General features: G+C 38.5%; 1 protein-coding gene across 1 annotated transcript in view; it reads right to left on the minus strand.

The window, feature by feature from the left end:
- Positions 1–4,757: 4,757 nt before the first annotated feature.
- Positions 4,758–18,215, minus strand: part of TTC33 (tetratricopeptide repeat domain 33) — a 45,449-nt gene continuing 31,991 nt past the window's right edge. The window contains exons 4-5 of the mRNA XM_057430879.1: positions 15,815–15,946; positions 4,758–7,559 (exon numbers count right to left, since the gene is read on the minus strand). Coding sequence (XP_057286862.1) covers positions 7,209–7,559; positions 15,815–15,946 — 483 coding nt within the window. The 3' untranslated portion in view covers positions 4,758–7,208. The remainder of the gene's footprint in view (positions 7,560–15,814; positions 15,947–18,215) is intronic.

The raw sequence follows: 18,215 nt of genomic DNA on the forward strand, positions 1-18,215 counted from the left end.
TTCTTTCTCTTTCTTTCTTTCTTTTTCTTTTTTTTCTTTCTTTCTTTTTCTTTCTTTCTTTCTTTTTCTTTTTTTCTTTCTTTCTTTTTCTTTCTTTCTTTTTCTTTCTTTCTTTCTTCCTTTCTTTCTTTCCCTTTCCAAATATGTTAGAACTGTGTTTTCTCTCCCCATGGTTGCTCAGCTATTGAGAGTTTAAGTTTCTGGTACTAGAGCTGGATGTGAGGCAGCTGCTAGGAACTGGACACAGCTACTCCAAGAGCTGCCTGGGGCAGGATTTTAAAGTGTCTCACTAAAGCATGAAAATGTGAATTTTTACCATTGTATATATATATCGGGACTGAAAATATTTAAAAGTCTGTTCTTCTCTGTGAGAAGGTTTCTTATTCATACAAGGTATATAGAAATGATTGCCAGCCTTCTTTTCCCCTAGTATTTCTTGCTAATAAGACAGTCTTGGCTTAGATTTGTTGTCTATGCTAGATTTGCAGCTGATGAGGTAATTCTTTAGCTGAGAATATATAAGCACTTTCTGAGTGAAATGGGAATATATGTGCTATTAAGGGAGAAGAAGAAAACACATCTTTTCAGTTAAAAATATTCCTATTCAGTGTATATACATACTAAAAAGCCAGATTTTATTTATGTGCTGAGAATGTTTTCCTGTGTAACTCATCTGCGCCTTCCTGAGTACTTTGGCTCACAGTCTGCATGCATTTAGGCACACACTTCACATCACCCATCAGAGTCATCCCTTTGCTGTCAGGGAGACTACATTCATGTAAAATTAGAGATGTACAGAAGTGCTTTCAACATCAGGGCCTAAAACTTTAAACCCTGGTTAATAGTCTTAATACTCACTTAGTTAAAGCATCACTGATGTAACAAAGGTATTTTTTCTTAACATTTATCATTTTACTTTAAATAGTAAGTAGAATCTTATGACTGTGTAATCTGATACTCCATCAACTAAATGTACAAAACCATGGAAGCAGAATCTTCATTTTAAAGTATAGGTACATAAAGCCATAACTTCATCTTGAAAATGATTTCTTCTTACAGTTTTAATGGCAAATACATCACTAAAACCAGCTGTTAACCACTGACAAAAAGAGTTTTGTGTTTTATGTTGTAAGGGTTAGATCTTGTTCCAGAAACAATATTTATCGAAGTAATTCTATATAGATATTTGGAAGATGTTTTGTCAAATACTAAGCATGTTATGCTGCTTAACGTGTTTTCATGTGAATGCTATACTGTAGTGACAATCTTGAGCCTTATGTGGATATGTTAAGCAGTTGTACTGACCAGAGTAATTTTGGAGATCACAATTAAACGGAAATGTTCTGCTTGACCTCAGCTGTTTATATGAGTCTGTTATTCAATGCCAGCTCCTCGCCATTACAAGCCTCCCATCTTGGAATGCTTTGCCCTGTAAGTTCCCCAAACACCACAGCATGATCAATACCAGCAGGAGGCAGCCATCTTCAGAAATGCCCCCCAGAGCACCAGTGTAGAGCCATGAAAATTCTTTATGCAAACAAACAAAAATCACGTTTTCCTTCGACAGGGAATAATAAGCTAGTTGAGCTTATTTGCCTTGATCCATATACAAAGTGAAGTTAAACCTCTGCACAAATACTTGCAGCAGAAGCCACTTTTCCACCAGTTAAGCTGCACTCAAGTTCTTACTGCAGCTACAGATAAAGATCTACCTGAATCCTTTGCAATTAAAAAACATACCTATGGTCTTGCTTACTAGTGACCAACAAATAGAATACACTCATCATACTTCCCCAGACAGGAAATAATACCTGGCAGAGCGGGAAGACAGGACTGCCACTTGTACCACTATTGGACCACACCTTTGCAGCCAGCCCAAAGCAGCACAGCAATGTTACTGCTGCTGTATGCAATGACAGAATTAAGTATCAACAGTGTATAATAGGTATCTAAATAAGCATGGGCTTATTATTTTTAATAGATTTTATTGATAATTCTTTTATTATTTATCATCATTATTGATGAAAAATGCATATGGTCTGGAAGAGCTTTAAGCAAGAATAGACTATCCCAAGTAGCTGACCTTTTAGCTTCTCTTAGCAAACACATACAAGAAACCTGGGGTGTTCCTCCTACCCCACAGTATTGGCATGTCAGTAGTGGACTGGACTCGCAGCACACAACGTTAACACGGACTTCTTCGGTGATGAACTCAAGGATTCCCAGCTTTCTTACAAAGTATCCTCAGCAGTACTAGAATTGCCTGCCACAGCACAATGGCAGCGCACAAAGATGAAACTGGGAGCACCTCTACTGCCTCGCTGCAAACACAGGTGAGTGTTCAGAAGTAGCCAGGCTAAAAGAATTGGGCTTTTGAGGGTGACAGACTACTATGTCTCCCTGACCTGCCCAACAGTCCCACTCAGCTTTGGCACCCTCTTCCATGCTGACCACAAACACATCAGTGAATTACCTTCCTCAGCCTCCCTGACCATAACCAGTCTCATAAAATAAAGCTACAAGTTTTTAGAGGTTAATTTGCCACATGAAAGTTACAAGGTCATTTTCCTGAGTAATTCACATACGTTCAAAAGGGCTTCCCTTCTCACACATAATAGCTCCCTTCCACTCCTGTCCCCCAGAGGTCCATATACCCTAGCAACAGCCTGTCTTTCACATCTGCATGCCACTTCCCCAGCCCTCTGTGTTCACAGAAGATGCACAGGTTTGCCATTCAAGAATTTCTCACACCAGTTATGTGTCCCCAACTCCACCTGCTAGTCCTGTGAGTGGCAGCCCCGCACCCCAGACCTCTCCTTCACACAACCCTTTCCACCCAAAGGTACTGCTGGACCCCCATCTCACTACTGGGACCCCAAGCCCCAGCACTAACTCAATTTAAGGCCATGTCCTGTGGCACAGTTTGGAGGATCTACCCACCACAAACAGGGTGACAGTTGGTATCCGCACAAGACAGTGGTTTCTATGAATATTTGTAATTATTTTGAATCTCTGATCAACTGGCCCCAGGTTTAGGGTGTCGGATATCCTGATAGAGAACTTGGACTATAAGGGTAGGTTGTAAGGTGCTGTTTTAAGTCAAGCTTGTAGCTCCTTGCTGTCTGCAACACTAGTGCCTAACCCAAACTGGTGCTATAGGCGTAATGGCAAAGCACTGACAAGGTCAGTATAACCCACTGTCTTCAAATGGCACTAGCCATCACCCTCAACAAGAAGCTTTCTACAGTTTTTAGTTCTGCTCCTAGAGACAACTGCAAACATGTTCTATTTAAGGCAGATTGACTATTAGAACTATGGAATACCACCAGACTTTTCCACTCCTAGGCCTGTTCTAGACCTGACAGTTTTACCAGATCTGGAAATCAAGAGAAGTCTAAATCATCTGCTTTCTGAACTCAAACAGTCAACTCATTCCCCACCTCTAATGTTTTCCCATGATCATTTACCCTCTAGAAACCTCAGAGCTCCTAGAAAACCAACCCTCAAATCCAGAGCAGTATATCTGGGAGGATCCAGCAATCACCAACACTCATAAGCTCCTCACGCTTCTAAACCAGTTCTCTCTGGAGATAACTACAGCCCAAGGACTCCATTCAAGAATACGTTGTTAGTGTGATGCCAACCTACAATAAATACATGTTGTTAGCAGCCTGCCAATAAACCAAGACCAATTTTATAGCTATTGTATGACCTCAAAATAAATTAAGAGAGCACCCATCTTCAACACCAGCTTTTACCTCCTTTCCCTTAGTTTTAGGATCCTTGGGTTTAGGATCTGGGATGCACTTACCTTTTATGGCCAGGTAAGTTTCCAATGCTACCACTCTAATCTTGATCCCCAAAAGATACTGACACAACTTTCAGGAACTACAAGAGTAAACTGTTAACATTTGCTTTTTTCCCTTAATAACTATTTTTAAAATCCAATCTGTTATTAGCAAATTGGTCACTGTTGTGTTATCTGATCCATACCTTTTCTACCCTCTAGTATTGTCAGAAAGGATTTATTATCTCTCAGTATAATCTATGAGGATTTTTAAGATACTATCTCCATCTCTAAGAGTGGAATTCATCTGCCCTGTTTCAGCATTTGAAGTTAACTTCCACTCAGTCATCTTCAGTTTCCATTTTAACCAAAGGAAAAAATTAGGCACCTTGGGAGGTATCCTAAGATTCTTCTGTAACACCAGGCATATGAATGGCCCTCTGAGGCTGTGTATTCCTTTACACTGGATATAAAAGGATTCAAAGAAAAAAACCCTGTATTTAAATGTTTATTTATGGATTCCCAATTAAGCAAATTAATCCGCCTAGCCTTGTTGAGATTTCCTCTTTAGCAATGTTGCAACACTTCAGCACTTCAATGTATATGATTCATATGGAAGGCAAACACATGGAAGCTGCTGCAGCCACTGCCACAAGTGACGCTGAACAACAATAAAAATAAATTCCTGATGGCAAAGTGGAAGCATGCTTCATAAACACCCTGTTTTTTATAAGGAAGGCTTTCTCCTTTGGGTGCCTCTCATTTGGATACCCCTGGGAGGTTTAAGAGCACCGAACACTCTCTACCTTTTATTAAACATTTTTCCCAAGATGTCCTTTTTTAAAAAAAAACTGTAACACATCAACATGTTCAGCAGAGACAGAAGCAAAATGATTAAATGAGTGACATTCTAAAATGGTCAACATTAACCTTTACTCTTGTTATAACCAAGAGAATAAACAGGCATCACTAAGCAGCAGAGAAGTCAATATTTTATTCAAACAGATGCAAAAAAAATCCCATACAAGCAAAATGTGGCATGCTGTATAAAAAACAATGTTGAAATCATCAATTTTTTAACTTCTTCCCAGTCTGAGATTAACACTATCGCAAGAATTTATCTGCTCTACAGTGCTCTACAAAACACTACAATCCAGACAGTACCTAGAGTTCATCACCTAATCTAATCGGAATGAAAACACATTTAGCACAGGGGATAGAAACAACCACCCCTCAAAGCCGGCTTGGCCATTCTGCCTGATGGTGCAGATGCACACCCCTCCATTAGTTTGGCGCAGCAGTGCTGAAGTCAATATGAATTTTGTGAATCATTTCAGTGGAAACAGATTCTGTGATAGCATGGGACTTCTGAGAGGAGGGAGGCAGTTCTTCCTGTATGAGCAAATACATAACACTGACGCAAGTATAAAGCACAAAGAAAAGATGTGTTGGATTATAGCCAAGATCCTTCAAAATGAAAACATACCTTACAGCTTCCAGCACATTTCCTTTTCTAGCCAGAGAACGTGTCTCCTTTGAAGAAACATGTCTAAATCCTTCTCATACTAACTTCCTATGGCTGAATAGATTGTATTATTTGTTAGGAAAAAATAAGATTAACAAGTTCTTTAACTGGGAAAATTTAAACCATCTATCAAACCATATCTTAATCAAACATCTGTTCAGTAAGCGTTTAAGATCTAGTTCTGAACTGAATGAACAAATAAAGATGTAGCATGGTGATATTTTACATTTCTTAATATATTTTAGTCACTGTAATAATTATTTTGAATACTTAAGAGATGTTAAAAAGTGTAAAACTGTGTGCACATGCAAGCACAGAGTTAAAAATTCATACATACACAAAAATATATTCAGGAAGAATCTTGCAAAAATTAATGCAAATTTAGGAAGTACAACATGGCAATTAAGTTTTTGAAAGGGATAATTAATTTCTGGAAAGACTGTGTCCTCCTCAATAAAGTTATTCAACTGAAAGCATAATCTGAGATAATTTTTCTACATTACGCTACTGCAAAAATCATTATGCTTCTCAAGCAACATTATTTCCTTTTAAAATGTGTTACTTTGAAAATAGAAATCAGATATGAAAAATACAAAGATAAGTGATTTCAAAAGGTTTCCCTTATCTATAAAACTATCATTCGAAAATGTTTTTATCATGCAAAATGTCATAAAGTACAAATTATGTGTTCCCAATCCTGAATTGCCTCTGAATCCTCCACTGACCATTTTTTCCCAGCCTAGTTTATGAGGCAATCATCTCTATCATGTCTCCAGGCAATGCAAAGAGAGAGCAGTCTCAGCACAGAGCACATAAAAGAAACAGCCTGACTTCATTTCTCTGAACTGCCCATGTGAGGCACAAACACATGCCTTCCTCTAAAGAAAGATGAACATTCAATAAATCTCCTATGTTACACCCCTAAGTTAAAACAATGTGAATACCCATCACAGCACCCAAAATCTGAAAAGGATAAAAAGGAAGACTCTGGCAATGCTATCCTGAAGTATGAGTTCACTAAGAACACACTTCAAATATCAGGTCATAAAAATTAAGAAAAATAAATTGCCTCCTTGTATGAGAGTAGCTTACTAAGAAATAAAAGCCTAAACATAATACACTTCAGACATACCCATTTCCAGCTCCCAACATTTTACTTTTGGTGATGTCTGTAGCACAGTATTCAAGGCCAGTTTCAGTCTTAGCTGAATGTTCTTTCTTCTGGTGAAATCCTCAGTAATAACTAAGCATTCAGGGCCTTGTTTGATACAGCATTCCCTTTCATCTGATCAGAAAGTGTTTAACCCATCCACCTATGAAAGCAACAGGAAAGTTTCTATTGACTTCATCTGACTACAAACTGGATGGCGGATCTATCACACACACAATCAAAATAATAATCCATCTCTACTTCATAGGAAGCTTCCTCATAGAAAAGTAATCATAAAGAAAATAAATACTTCTGATAACAGAGAACAGTTCACACTTTAGCTGGAACAAAAACAATGTTAATGAATAAGGACTGAAATAGACTTAAAAAAAATCCATTTTTCTTCTCAATAAAATGAGTTTAAATAAAAGCTTATTAATTACTGGGAAAATGTAGACATTAAGTTGTAAAATTATGTAATTCAGCCAGATGAAAACAGTTGTTAAAATGCAGTTAAGCATTTTAACAATGTATTTGTTCGTAAGCTCTTGGCTTTTTTCTCAAAAAATAAGCATGAAACAATTTGGGTCATTTCTTTTTTTCAATTTACAGAGGTAAAGTAACTGCAATTTTTTAACTTTCGTAGGCTCTCCCACTGCTTAGAAAATAAATAAAAAAAAAAAAGGAAGCCCAACACAATAAATAACAGTAGTTCTTAAAAGAGTATGACAACCCATAAGGCTGCCCTATCGAGCTCTGATGAAAAGGGTTTCATCAGGAGTTGCAGGACAATCCTCCTTCTCGGTAACAGTTTCTACTGTGCCTGAAGCAGACACAATCACTACTGTTTTAGCTTCTGAAAGAGCTTTCTCCTTCTCTGCAATGGCAGCACAGACTGCCACAACTTCATCACTTTCAAAGTCATAGTCTGGGATTGATTCTTGTTCATGCTCCTTAACTTTTGCTAGTGTGTGCACTGCCTCAGTCTTGGTTGCCTTCTGCTGTTCGTATAGTTTTCTTGCCCAGGAAAGGTCCTCTTTCCATACTTCAGGGTTCATCGGAAAGATGTGTAAGGACACCTGGAAACTTCGGATTGCCTAGAAACAATAGGAAAGAAACAAGGACCGGACACTTTAACACCTACACATTTCATAATGAAAACTACCAACAACAAAATACTCCATCATTCAAGCAAAGACAAAAGCGATTTTACTCCAGTCTGTCTTTAGTGGAACAATCCTCCCTCAGGTGTAAGTTCAATAGCAGTGTTACCCCTAAGCAACTGTGCATACAATTATCTGAAAGTATGAAGAATGAACAGATCTGGCAACAAGGGCACAAATAAGTGTTCACATGTCAAACATAATGTTGGAATTAGAAAGGTAAAAGCAAGAATACCTTTTGTTTAGATGGTATTCTATCCCACTTGTCTCCTTTCAGATGTATAGGAAAGCAAGAGCAGACAGATATGGTTTAAAGAAATACAGAAAAGGAGCAACTGGGATTTCATGCATCACTAATATTGCTGCTTTTAAATTAGCATGTAGTCATATCCCATACACACCTGGTACTACAGTAATCACAGCTCTGTGATAAGCACTTTCTGTAACAGGTTTGTGATTGCAAATACACTTACCTGAGCAGACAAAAGTAGACAAACTAACTCCCAACTTGGAAATTTATTCTAAGAAAGAATTTTTATATTCTTATGAACAATTTAATATCAATACCAGTATAGTTGACTCTGTTTCTCTTGTCTTTCAGCTCAACTGGGAAAAGTCTTACAAATAAAATAATCAACACAGAAGTTGTTAAGTGTAAGAAAAATGTGACCATCTAACCCAGGAGATGTGATATTCAACAATAAGAAGAGATTGCTACAATACTGAAAAAATGCTAGACCAAGAATCTACAATGTATTTTATTTATAGTTATATTCACAGTGAAAAGGTCAAGACTGATCCTACCTACTCAGACTTAGGTGTATGTATGCACAGGCCATGTGTATTTCACATTTATGACTATATGGTAAGTTGTGGAAATGGCCACCTGAGTGAAAAACTCTTGTGTAATGATGAACAGAAGCCTTCCTGTAGTGCGGGAAAACAGTGATGATACAGATTTGGACTGTATTTGGGAAAAGTTCTAGCAACTTACTTATAAAGACTTTAAAGACGCTTGAACAACCACTGAATGCCATATTCTGTTGTAATTTATAAATAAAGAATGCAAATCAATTTCAAAAATTAGAATATTACTTCTGCATTGACAGAAATTGCCAACTCATCTTTCTGCTGGCTCAGATTAATAGATGAAATCCATATGACGTGAACTCAGCAGACAAGATATACAAACCAGATTTAAGAAATGCTGATTGTGTTATAAGTATTACTGCTGTTGCAATAGTCAGCCTTTCAGTTCAAAGAATAATACTTTATGACTGGCCCACAGCAAGCTCTGAAGTGTATGTGCATGCTGAACTTTAAACAGAAGGAGGAGTGCAGTATAATTCTTGCAAAACAGCATCGTTTTATTCAACTTTGCTAGCTTTTAATTTCCAGTGATAGATGAGCTATAAGTAAATACTAAATGCTTTTTTTTTGTATTTCTGTTGAAAACAAAATATAAACAAACACCATCTGCTTTCAATGAAAGATGTGCCCCGATTAAAACCTGACTATATAGTTTCGTATATGTACAATAAACAACACTGGAGAGTAATCAAATACAAGGTAACATTTGTTAAGCTTAGAAGCTGCTTTGTTGATTCATACAACACAGCATAAAAAGATCATCTTTGTATATCTATTAGAAAAAAGATTTTGTGCGACGTTTTTATAAATCATAAAATATTAAAAAGTAAATTTGAAATGTTGCAGAAGACCAGAGCGATTCATTTTAAAGCAGCAATGTAACACTAAAAATACAGAACTGCCATCCACATAAAATTTTATGTTGACACTACAACAGCTTCCACAGCCATTAATTTCCATTGAAACAAAAGAAAAAATAAGAGTGCTACTTTTAATTCTCCCCGATGGAGATTTAAATCTACAACTGCCTGTCTTGCACTACAAGAAAATGTAGTAGCACTAGACAAACTTGGCACTTCTAGCCTCATTTTAAAGGGCACTCTGATCTTAAAGACACCCTGCATGTAAGGACTACAGGACTTCTACAAGGAACAGTATTATAAAATCTCCTGCAAGATGCTCTTGCTTGCTGAATTATAATATTTGAAGAATTGGTATTTTTAAAATATTTTACATTTCACCTCACTATAGGGCATTCTGTAGCAATCTTTCATCTGTCCTATGAGCAGAATCTTTTCTGCTGGTTTGCAGTCTTTCAATGTGAAGGGAAGTTGTGATCAGACTAACATTTTTTTATAGTAGGTATCTGTAACATACAGACCCAGTAACTCCCACTATACAGTGACCCCTAAAAAAAAGTAAGAGAGCATTTTAAGAAGTTATGCAGCTCACACCTGCCCCCAAGGTTTGAATGAGGCCTTTATGTTACATCTGACAGTCACCATCTTACCTGTTTCAAAGGATGTCCATCAGTGAAGACATGTACACATCTACATGTAAACCTTTTCTGTGTTTAATATTCCCTAAATATGGATTTGTTTTAACAGTATCCAACATAATACTGGTAGATGAAAAGCTGGGCATGACCGGACAATGTGCACTTGCAGCCCAGAAAGCCAACTGTATGCTGGGCTGCATCAGTGGACATGCAGGTCGAAGGAGGTGATTCCCTCTGCTCTGCTCTCGTGAGACCCCACCTGCAGCACAAACCACTACTGCTACCACTAATAATAATAATGATAAGGGAAATAACAAGGGAAGAGAATACAACACCACCCGCCAACCAATACCCAGCCTGACCCGAGCAGTGATCTAACTCTTCTGGGTAACTGCCCCCAGTACTACATGCTGGGCATGATGTGCTGTGGTATGGAATACCTCTTCGGCTAGTTGGGTCAGGTGTTCTGTCTCTGCTTCCTCCCAGCTTCGCCTCCTCCCTGGCAGAGCACGAGACTCAGAAATCCTTGGTCGGCCCAAACGTTACTGAGCAGCAACTAAAAACATCGGTGTTATCAGCACTGTCTGTTCCCAGGCTGAAAGTCAAAAACACAGCACTGCAACAGCTACTAAGGAGGAGAAAAAATGACTGCTACTGCTGAACCCAGGACAAATAGAAAATTCCAATTCTTTCAGCTATTTTCACTCTAGTTTAGTAGTTTATATGATACAATCTAAATGATAAATGTGTTATCTATTTTAACTTTGAACTGCGGAGAACTGATGCAGTGTAGATGAAGGTGCATCACCCCCAGGGGTGACTCAGATCATGTTCTCCCTGGGACACATGCCCTGACTGATGGCTGGCAGTAGAGACCAGAGGACATGTGCCTCAGCTAAGTCAGTGGGGAACACTCACAACATGTACCCCTGCCACGGTCTGTCATGTTACAGATGAGCCCAGAAGCGTAGTAGAAGATGAAATCAACAGGACAGAAATACGCCCTTGTCACAGGTTTTATTTTCAGAAGAAACATCTTTTATCAAATCCTGATAAGTAGGACAGTACCATTTAAAGTGTGACACAAAACCTGTAAATAAAATAACAAGAAATTCTAGGCCAAAATCATACAACAAACAGCAATTTTCAAAATTGTACTTCCTCTATTTATGCACATAAGAAGAATACCTATCAAGAATATTAATATAATCATCATAAAATCACAGAGTGGTTTCGTTTGGAAGGGACCTTAGAGATCATCTAGTTCCAAACTCCTTGCCAAGGGCAGGGACACCTTCCACTAGATCGGATTTCACAGTATCACAGTATGCTAGAGATTGGAAGGGACCTCAAAAGATCATCTAGCCCAATCCCCCTGCCGGAGCAGGAACACCTGGATAAGGTTACACAGGAATGTGTCCAGGCGAGTTTTGAATGTCTCCAGGGAAGGAGACTCCACAACCTCCCTGGGCAGCTTGTTCCATTGTTCTGTCACCCTCACTGAGAAGAAGTTTCTTCTCAAGTTTAAGTGGAACCTCTTGTGTTCCAGTTTGTACCCATTACCCCTTGTCCTATTTCTCCAAGCCCCATCCAACCTGGATGATAAAGTGAAATATTCTATCATTATACTATAATACACACCTTTTTTTGTGCTTATGAGGAAGATTATCACAGTAGCACAGTTAAATAATTTAACAGACCTATAAAATAATACCTGCATTATTTTTCCCTTCAAGTGGATAGGAAAACAATATGAAACACATACTTGATTGCTTTTCAATGGAAAGCCAACCATCAGTTTCTTTCTGATTACCAAAATATCTGTTTCTGCATACTTAACATTAGTAGCAGTTTGAAAATTTCTCTCAAACTCAGAATTAGTTTATTAGCTGGATTCCAATAAAATGCAGCATTTCCTCTCTTTGCTAGTACATAACTCCCAGCATTATGTAAAAGACCTAGAACTATTTCTTTCAAGAGAAATAAAAGAAAGGGCTGATCTGAGGATTCATACTATCAAGGCTTGATTCCTTTTACAAGATGCAGTGTCACACTTCAAGACTGCTAAGCCACTAACTACTTAGTAACAATAGAGCAAACCACATCCTTCAGAACATCAAACAAAAAGCATGCACAACTGGTCTGTATTCACACATCTGCCCCGTTAACTTTGTCATCTTCAGTACTCCAGATCTGACACAGAGGCCTCAGCTCACAATGGGGTAAGCTTAAGTCACAGCATCACAGAATGGCTGAAGTTGGGCAGGACCTTCCCAGGCCATCTGGGCCAAACCCCTGCTTAAGCATGGCCACTGGGAGCTGGCTGCCCATGACCATGTCCATATGGCTTAAGAACTTCTCCAAGGTGGGAGATGCAGTCAGTCTCAGTTGGTCTTTATTTTTTAATGCTGTTTTTTTTTTTCATTTGTTTGGATGGTTGGTTGGTTTGGTTTGTTTTGCTTGTTTAATGAAAGTGTGGTGCTCACTCTGTCCCATGGGAAGAACTGTTCTAATGAAGTATCAGTGTGAAACTGTTATGGCTTAAGTTGTTATCACCAATACAGTAAATAACATCTGTAAAAAATGTTCACACTAAATGAGAGAAATATTTTAAGCCTGACTGTATTTCTACATTCACACTGCAAAGTTTACTTCGGTGTGCTCTTGCAAACTGTTCCACAGAATTTAAGGAATTTCTGTCCTTACAGAAACAAAAAGTTCTGCCTGCTCACATTTAAGGATTACCTCTGAATTACGTATTTAGTAAAGTCAGAAAAAAAAAAGCAAACAGCTTTTCAAAAGCTAAATAAAAAGAGGCTAATTTATCTCTGTCACAAGTTCGACAAAACCAAATCAAAGCAAATCTTTGTCTGCAAGTAATTAATATATTACACAGCTCATAATATAAATTAGATTTGTATTTTAGACCTGCGAAACTTGAGATTAAAATACAGTAAATTGTTTTTTATTAAGAAAAGTGCATAATTTATTGTGAAGTAATAAAAATATCTACAACAGGACCATTTGGCAGGATGGAGGTAGTGAAGACAGGCACTGGTAGGGGAGAAATGAAACAAAGAAACAGAAGAAGCTACTCCTGAGAAGGGCACTGACTCCCAAATCTCAAACATTACTAAAAAGCCCTGACATTTATACTTTATTAAGTTTTGTGTGTAAAAAGTACAATGCAATGAAACACTAGTAAATCATGATAATTAAAGGCAAATAGGAAAAGGACAATTATGACTTAGAAAAGTACAATTATGACTAGATCACCTGGTCAAGAAGCCTCCACAGGTTCAGTAATTATGAAAACATTTAACCTTAATTGAGTCTTAAAGACTGCTCCATTCTTAATGTTTTCAGATTCCTTAAAAATCAATTTGTTCAAAAATAAATAGTGAACATTAACTGCATTTAAGAGTAACTATCCAAGTTCTCTATATGTGAGAGCATATTCATCAGAAGGCAGTCCAGTATGCTTTAAAGGCAGAAAGGCAAAAAGTAGAACACCCAGTTCTAAAGCACTGAAGACACCAACAGAAGCGTACCCACCTCTGGACTCCCTGCTTGGAGAAAGACAAAAACATTAAGAGGGCAAACTACATGGTGATAGCTCTTCCTCCCTCTCCCTTTACAGATGGCAAGGTCAATATAAGAATTACAGAAGCACCTACAGTAGTGTTTTGTTTCAGATGAAAACGTGATTTGACGAAAATCTGAGACTGTTCCCACTTAGAATGCTTTGGTTTGAATCATGGCATACTCTCAGACTTACAAAAACTACGTTCCTCTCTAATTAAGCTTGACAGTGCACTCCAAAAGAGCACCTGAAATACTACTCTGATGTAAACCAAAATAAATATAATGTGAACACTGGGTCTCCATCACTATTAACTCATGACATTCCCTCCTATATTCATTATGAGAGTGATGAGACACTGGCACAGGCTGTAGAGAGAAGCTGTGGCTCTCCCATCCCTGGCAGGGATGTTGGACGGGGCTTGGAGCAACCTGGTCTAGCGGAAGGTGTCCCTGTCTATGGCAGGAGGTTGGAACCAATTAGCTTCAAGGTCATTTCCAAACCAAACCATTCTATGATTCTACTGGTGTGATGTGAACTGCCGCACACACCACAAAGGGTGAGTAGAGCTGGTGGTGTAACAAGTATGGGTATATCAGCATCTTTAATTAGCATTACAGTAACTGTAGCATTTTTTACAGAATAATTGGCAGCAGTTACCTAGGATCCTTGCAGGAAATAAAACTTTTAATCTCCTGAGACTAATGCATTTAACAACCCCAGGCACAATTTACAGTGACAATTTCAGACACTAAGGAAACAAGAATAACATTTATAGATTGCAGATCCATACAGGACAGACCATCTACTCTGACCTTCTACACCACAAAAGCTATGGTATACCACCATGTGATGCAGATATGTATGGATTTATAGTAAATATTTCTAGATAGTTCATATTATGATCAACATAAGGTAGCACACTACACATCTGCAACACACAGCTTTTTCCTTATGTTATTCTCACAATCTGTTGGGGTTTTTTTGTTTGTTTTTCATTTGTTTTTTGTGGTTTTTTGTTTGGTTGGTTGATTTGGTTCTTTTTAACTGCTCTTTAATACATTTCAAAAATAAACTGCTTTTTTTCATGATCTGTTACCCTCCCCCCAAAAAAACTCAAAATTCTCTTTTTATTCTTGAAAATTTTCAGTCTAAACATTGTAACTCTGCAAAACCACTCCAAATTAAAACAAAATTGTTTCTATCAGACCAACACACAGCTAATTCTATTAGAAATAAAATCAAATCAGTATCTTTCTTTATCTGAGAGTTCATGATGAATCATTTCTCTAATGGACTTTGTGGATATGTCTGAATCTAAAAGTTCACTCACTATGTTTCCATACTGACTAGGAGAACACGCACCCTAAATATATGTCACATTATTTACAGGTATGTATAGCCTGTAGGTGGAGGGTGATGTGATGTGGGGGAAGAGTCTTCCTTTGCACCACATCATGTCACCAAGCCAGCACCATGGCATACAGCTGCAGCTAGAGGAACGATACACTTAGGGTACTGCAGAGCATCATAGCCCTTTTGCTTTCTTATTAAGAAGCAACTTCAGCCACCATATGGGGTCAAGGAGCCACAGGAAATCATGAATGAGTACATAGTTTGCTGCACCTGAGGCAGGGAAGTCAAAGACTGAAAACAAGATACTAGAATTTTATTAACAGGCGTATATAAAACCAAGCCAATATCAACTGGGACTTCACAGTACCTTCATAGAATCATAGAATAGTTAAGGTTGGAAAGGACCTTAAGATCATCAAGTTTCAACCCCCCTGCCATGGCAGGGACACCTCACACTAAACTATATCACCCAAGGCCTCATCCAACCTGGTCTTGAACACTGCCAGGGATGGAGCATTCATCTTCAAATTATGGTTAACTTTGTACTGTAGCAGTACAGTACCCAGAACGTTGTATGTGCAGTTATGTCAACATAATTATTCTATTGCATAAAGCCACCACATAAATATAGTATATAACACAAAAGGCTTTGAGCTAGGCAGGTCTTCCACAAGCCCAGCAACAAAACCACACAGGAAGCATCTGTGAAAAACAACAAAGTAGAATGAATACTGGAGATAAATAATAACAACATTTTCTTTGCCTACTTTCAGATTACATAAGGATACGCAGCTACCTTGATACTTCTGTACTTTCATTCTTGCACATGCAATTCAGAGGATGTGGTTTACAAGTTTAGCACATTAATGTTCATTTTCCTACCAGTGCTATCTCTCCCAATCCAAGCTGGGCACGTCCCAGAGTTTGCCAGGCATCCCAGGAACGTGGGTTTCTCTGGATAGCCATTTCTGCTGCATGCACTGCTGGGAACATTTCATGTAAAGACATCAGAACCTATGACAGAAAAATAAAAATAGAAATAATAATAATCAAAATTGAAAAATACGTAAATTTTCTGCAATTACCCAGGAAGCCATCATTGTTTCAATCACTAAGGATAGGTTCATCTTACCTAGCTTTTTCTAGTCTAAAAGTTAGTTGTCTAATTGCAGATAGTCACCCAGACTCATTCCATAGCCCACAAAGAGAAACAGGTATGCTAGAGGGTGATTCACCTGAACTATTTAAGCAACTCTATTAGAAGGAGATAATTGCTTCTGAAGGTGTCCCTCCCTCTCTCTTCCCCCCTACACTCTGTAAAGCCCTACAAACCCTACACTCTGTGAAAATGTAACAGAATATACTGAAGGACAAACACATCGAGAATTACACACAATAAATAAGCAAATATTGTTGAAAAACTCCTGGGTTGTATTTTATCATGTTAATAGAAGACTGTAATCATGCAAATACAGTTGGAGTGCACACGATATAATTATAGAAACAATCCCTGTAGTTCAGCATAGAAACAGCCCTTAACAATGACTGTTCTATTTGGAGAGTAAGCATTCTGCAATAGCAAAGCCTAACTTAGACATGAAGTCACCTACATTAAAATAAAAGTGGTTTCCGAATGTGGAAATCTCTTTTACCCAGCAGTCCAAGTTAGTGTCAGCCTGTTACCATAGTATTCCACTCCTTGCGTTGCATCTCCATAGCCAATCCTATAAATCATAGTTGACGATACATACCATGGCTCAAAGCTTGACTTATTTTTCCAAGACCACTGTGAGATTGGCACATTACCTGAATACCTGCATCAGATCATGATTTCAGACACCCACATGCTGTGGTGATAGATAACCAGTACAAGAAACAAATGAAGACTGCATTCCTACAGTATGATGAGAATGTCAACCACAAGAATAAGACTCGTGTGGGCAACCACTTTCATCGTAGCTGACCCACAAGTTTGATGAATAATATTAGGTAGAATATACTAGAACTACTGCTGAAGTGCAAAAAGCATTTACTTAATATCACTGTTCTATGATATATTAATTAGATAAATATGAGCATGGAGTAGAGGAGGAATCAAATACAAGGATCTTCAGTATTAAATTAACAAAGTACTTGCACAGCACTGGGGTGAGAAAAAAAAATAAAATAAATCTTTACTACAGAAAGTAATTCTGTACCCAAGAAACACAGAAAGCATAGCTTAGCTTCTGATAAAACCTTTGGATCCTTATTCCTGCTGGTTTAGTGAAAATTAGTAAAACTATTTTTTTCTAGACTAGTCCTATGGCTTCTCTCCAATACCATTTAATAGGCTGCACATGGGAATTTAGAAGTACCTAAAAACCTTTTAAAAACAACCCACAGCTTTATGTTGTCATTTTCCCTTTTTCCCTCAACAGCTCTCAATGACTATGCTTGTAAGCAAAGTTTGTAATGAATACAATGTATTCCTTCAAACCTTTCCATTCAACTGCATTTTTGTGCACAGTCTCTCTCACCTGCAGATGTGTGAATCAAATCAAACTGTTACAGTATGTTAGAGATTGGAAGGGACCTCAAAAGATCATCTAGTCCAATCCCCCTGCCGGAGCAGGAACACCTAGATAATGTTAACACAGGAATGTGTCCAGGCGGGTTTTGAATGTCTCCAGGGAAGGAGACTCCACAACCTCCCTGGGCAGCCTGTTCCAGTGTTCCGTCACCCTCACTGAGAAGAAGTTTCTTCTTAAGTGGAACCTCTTGTGTTCCAGTTTGTACCCATTACCCCTTGTCCTATCATTGTTTGCCACTGAGTAGAGCCTGGCTCCATCCTCGTGACACTCCCCCTTCATATATTTATATACACTAATAAGGTCACCCCTCAGTCTCCTCTTCTCTAAACTATAGAGACCCAGCTCCCTCAGTCTTTCCTCATAAGGAAGATGCTCCACTCCCTTAATCATCTTAGTTGCCCTGCGCTGGACTCTCTCCAGCAGCTCCCTGTCCTTCTTGAACTGAGGGGCCCAGAACTGGACACAATACTCCAGATGCGGTCTCACCAGGGCAGAGTAGAGGGGAAGGAGGACCTCTCCCGACCTACTAACCGCCCCCCTTCTAATACACCCCAGGATGCCATTGGCCTTCTTGGCCACAAGGGCACAGTGTTGGCTCACGGTCATCCTGTCGTCCACTAGGACCCCCAGGTCCCTCTCACCTACACTGCTCTCTAACAGGTCATTCCCCAACCTATACTGGAACCTGTTACTAATGGATAGGTGCATAT

The sequence above is a fragment of the Pezoporus wallicus genome, unplaced genomic scaffold (assembly GCF_028554395.1).
Source record: "Pezoporus wallicus isolate ANWC-B61680 ecotype Strahan unplaced genomic scaffold, APGP_CSIRO_Pwel_v1 contig_9758, whole genome shotgun sequence".
Taxonomy (NCBI): Eukaryota; Metazoa; Chordata; class Aves; order Psittaciformes; family Psittacidae; genus Pezoporus; species Pezoporus wallicus.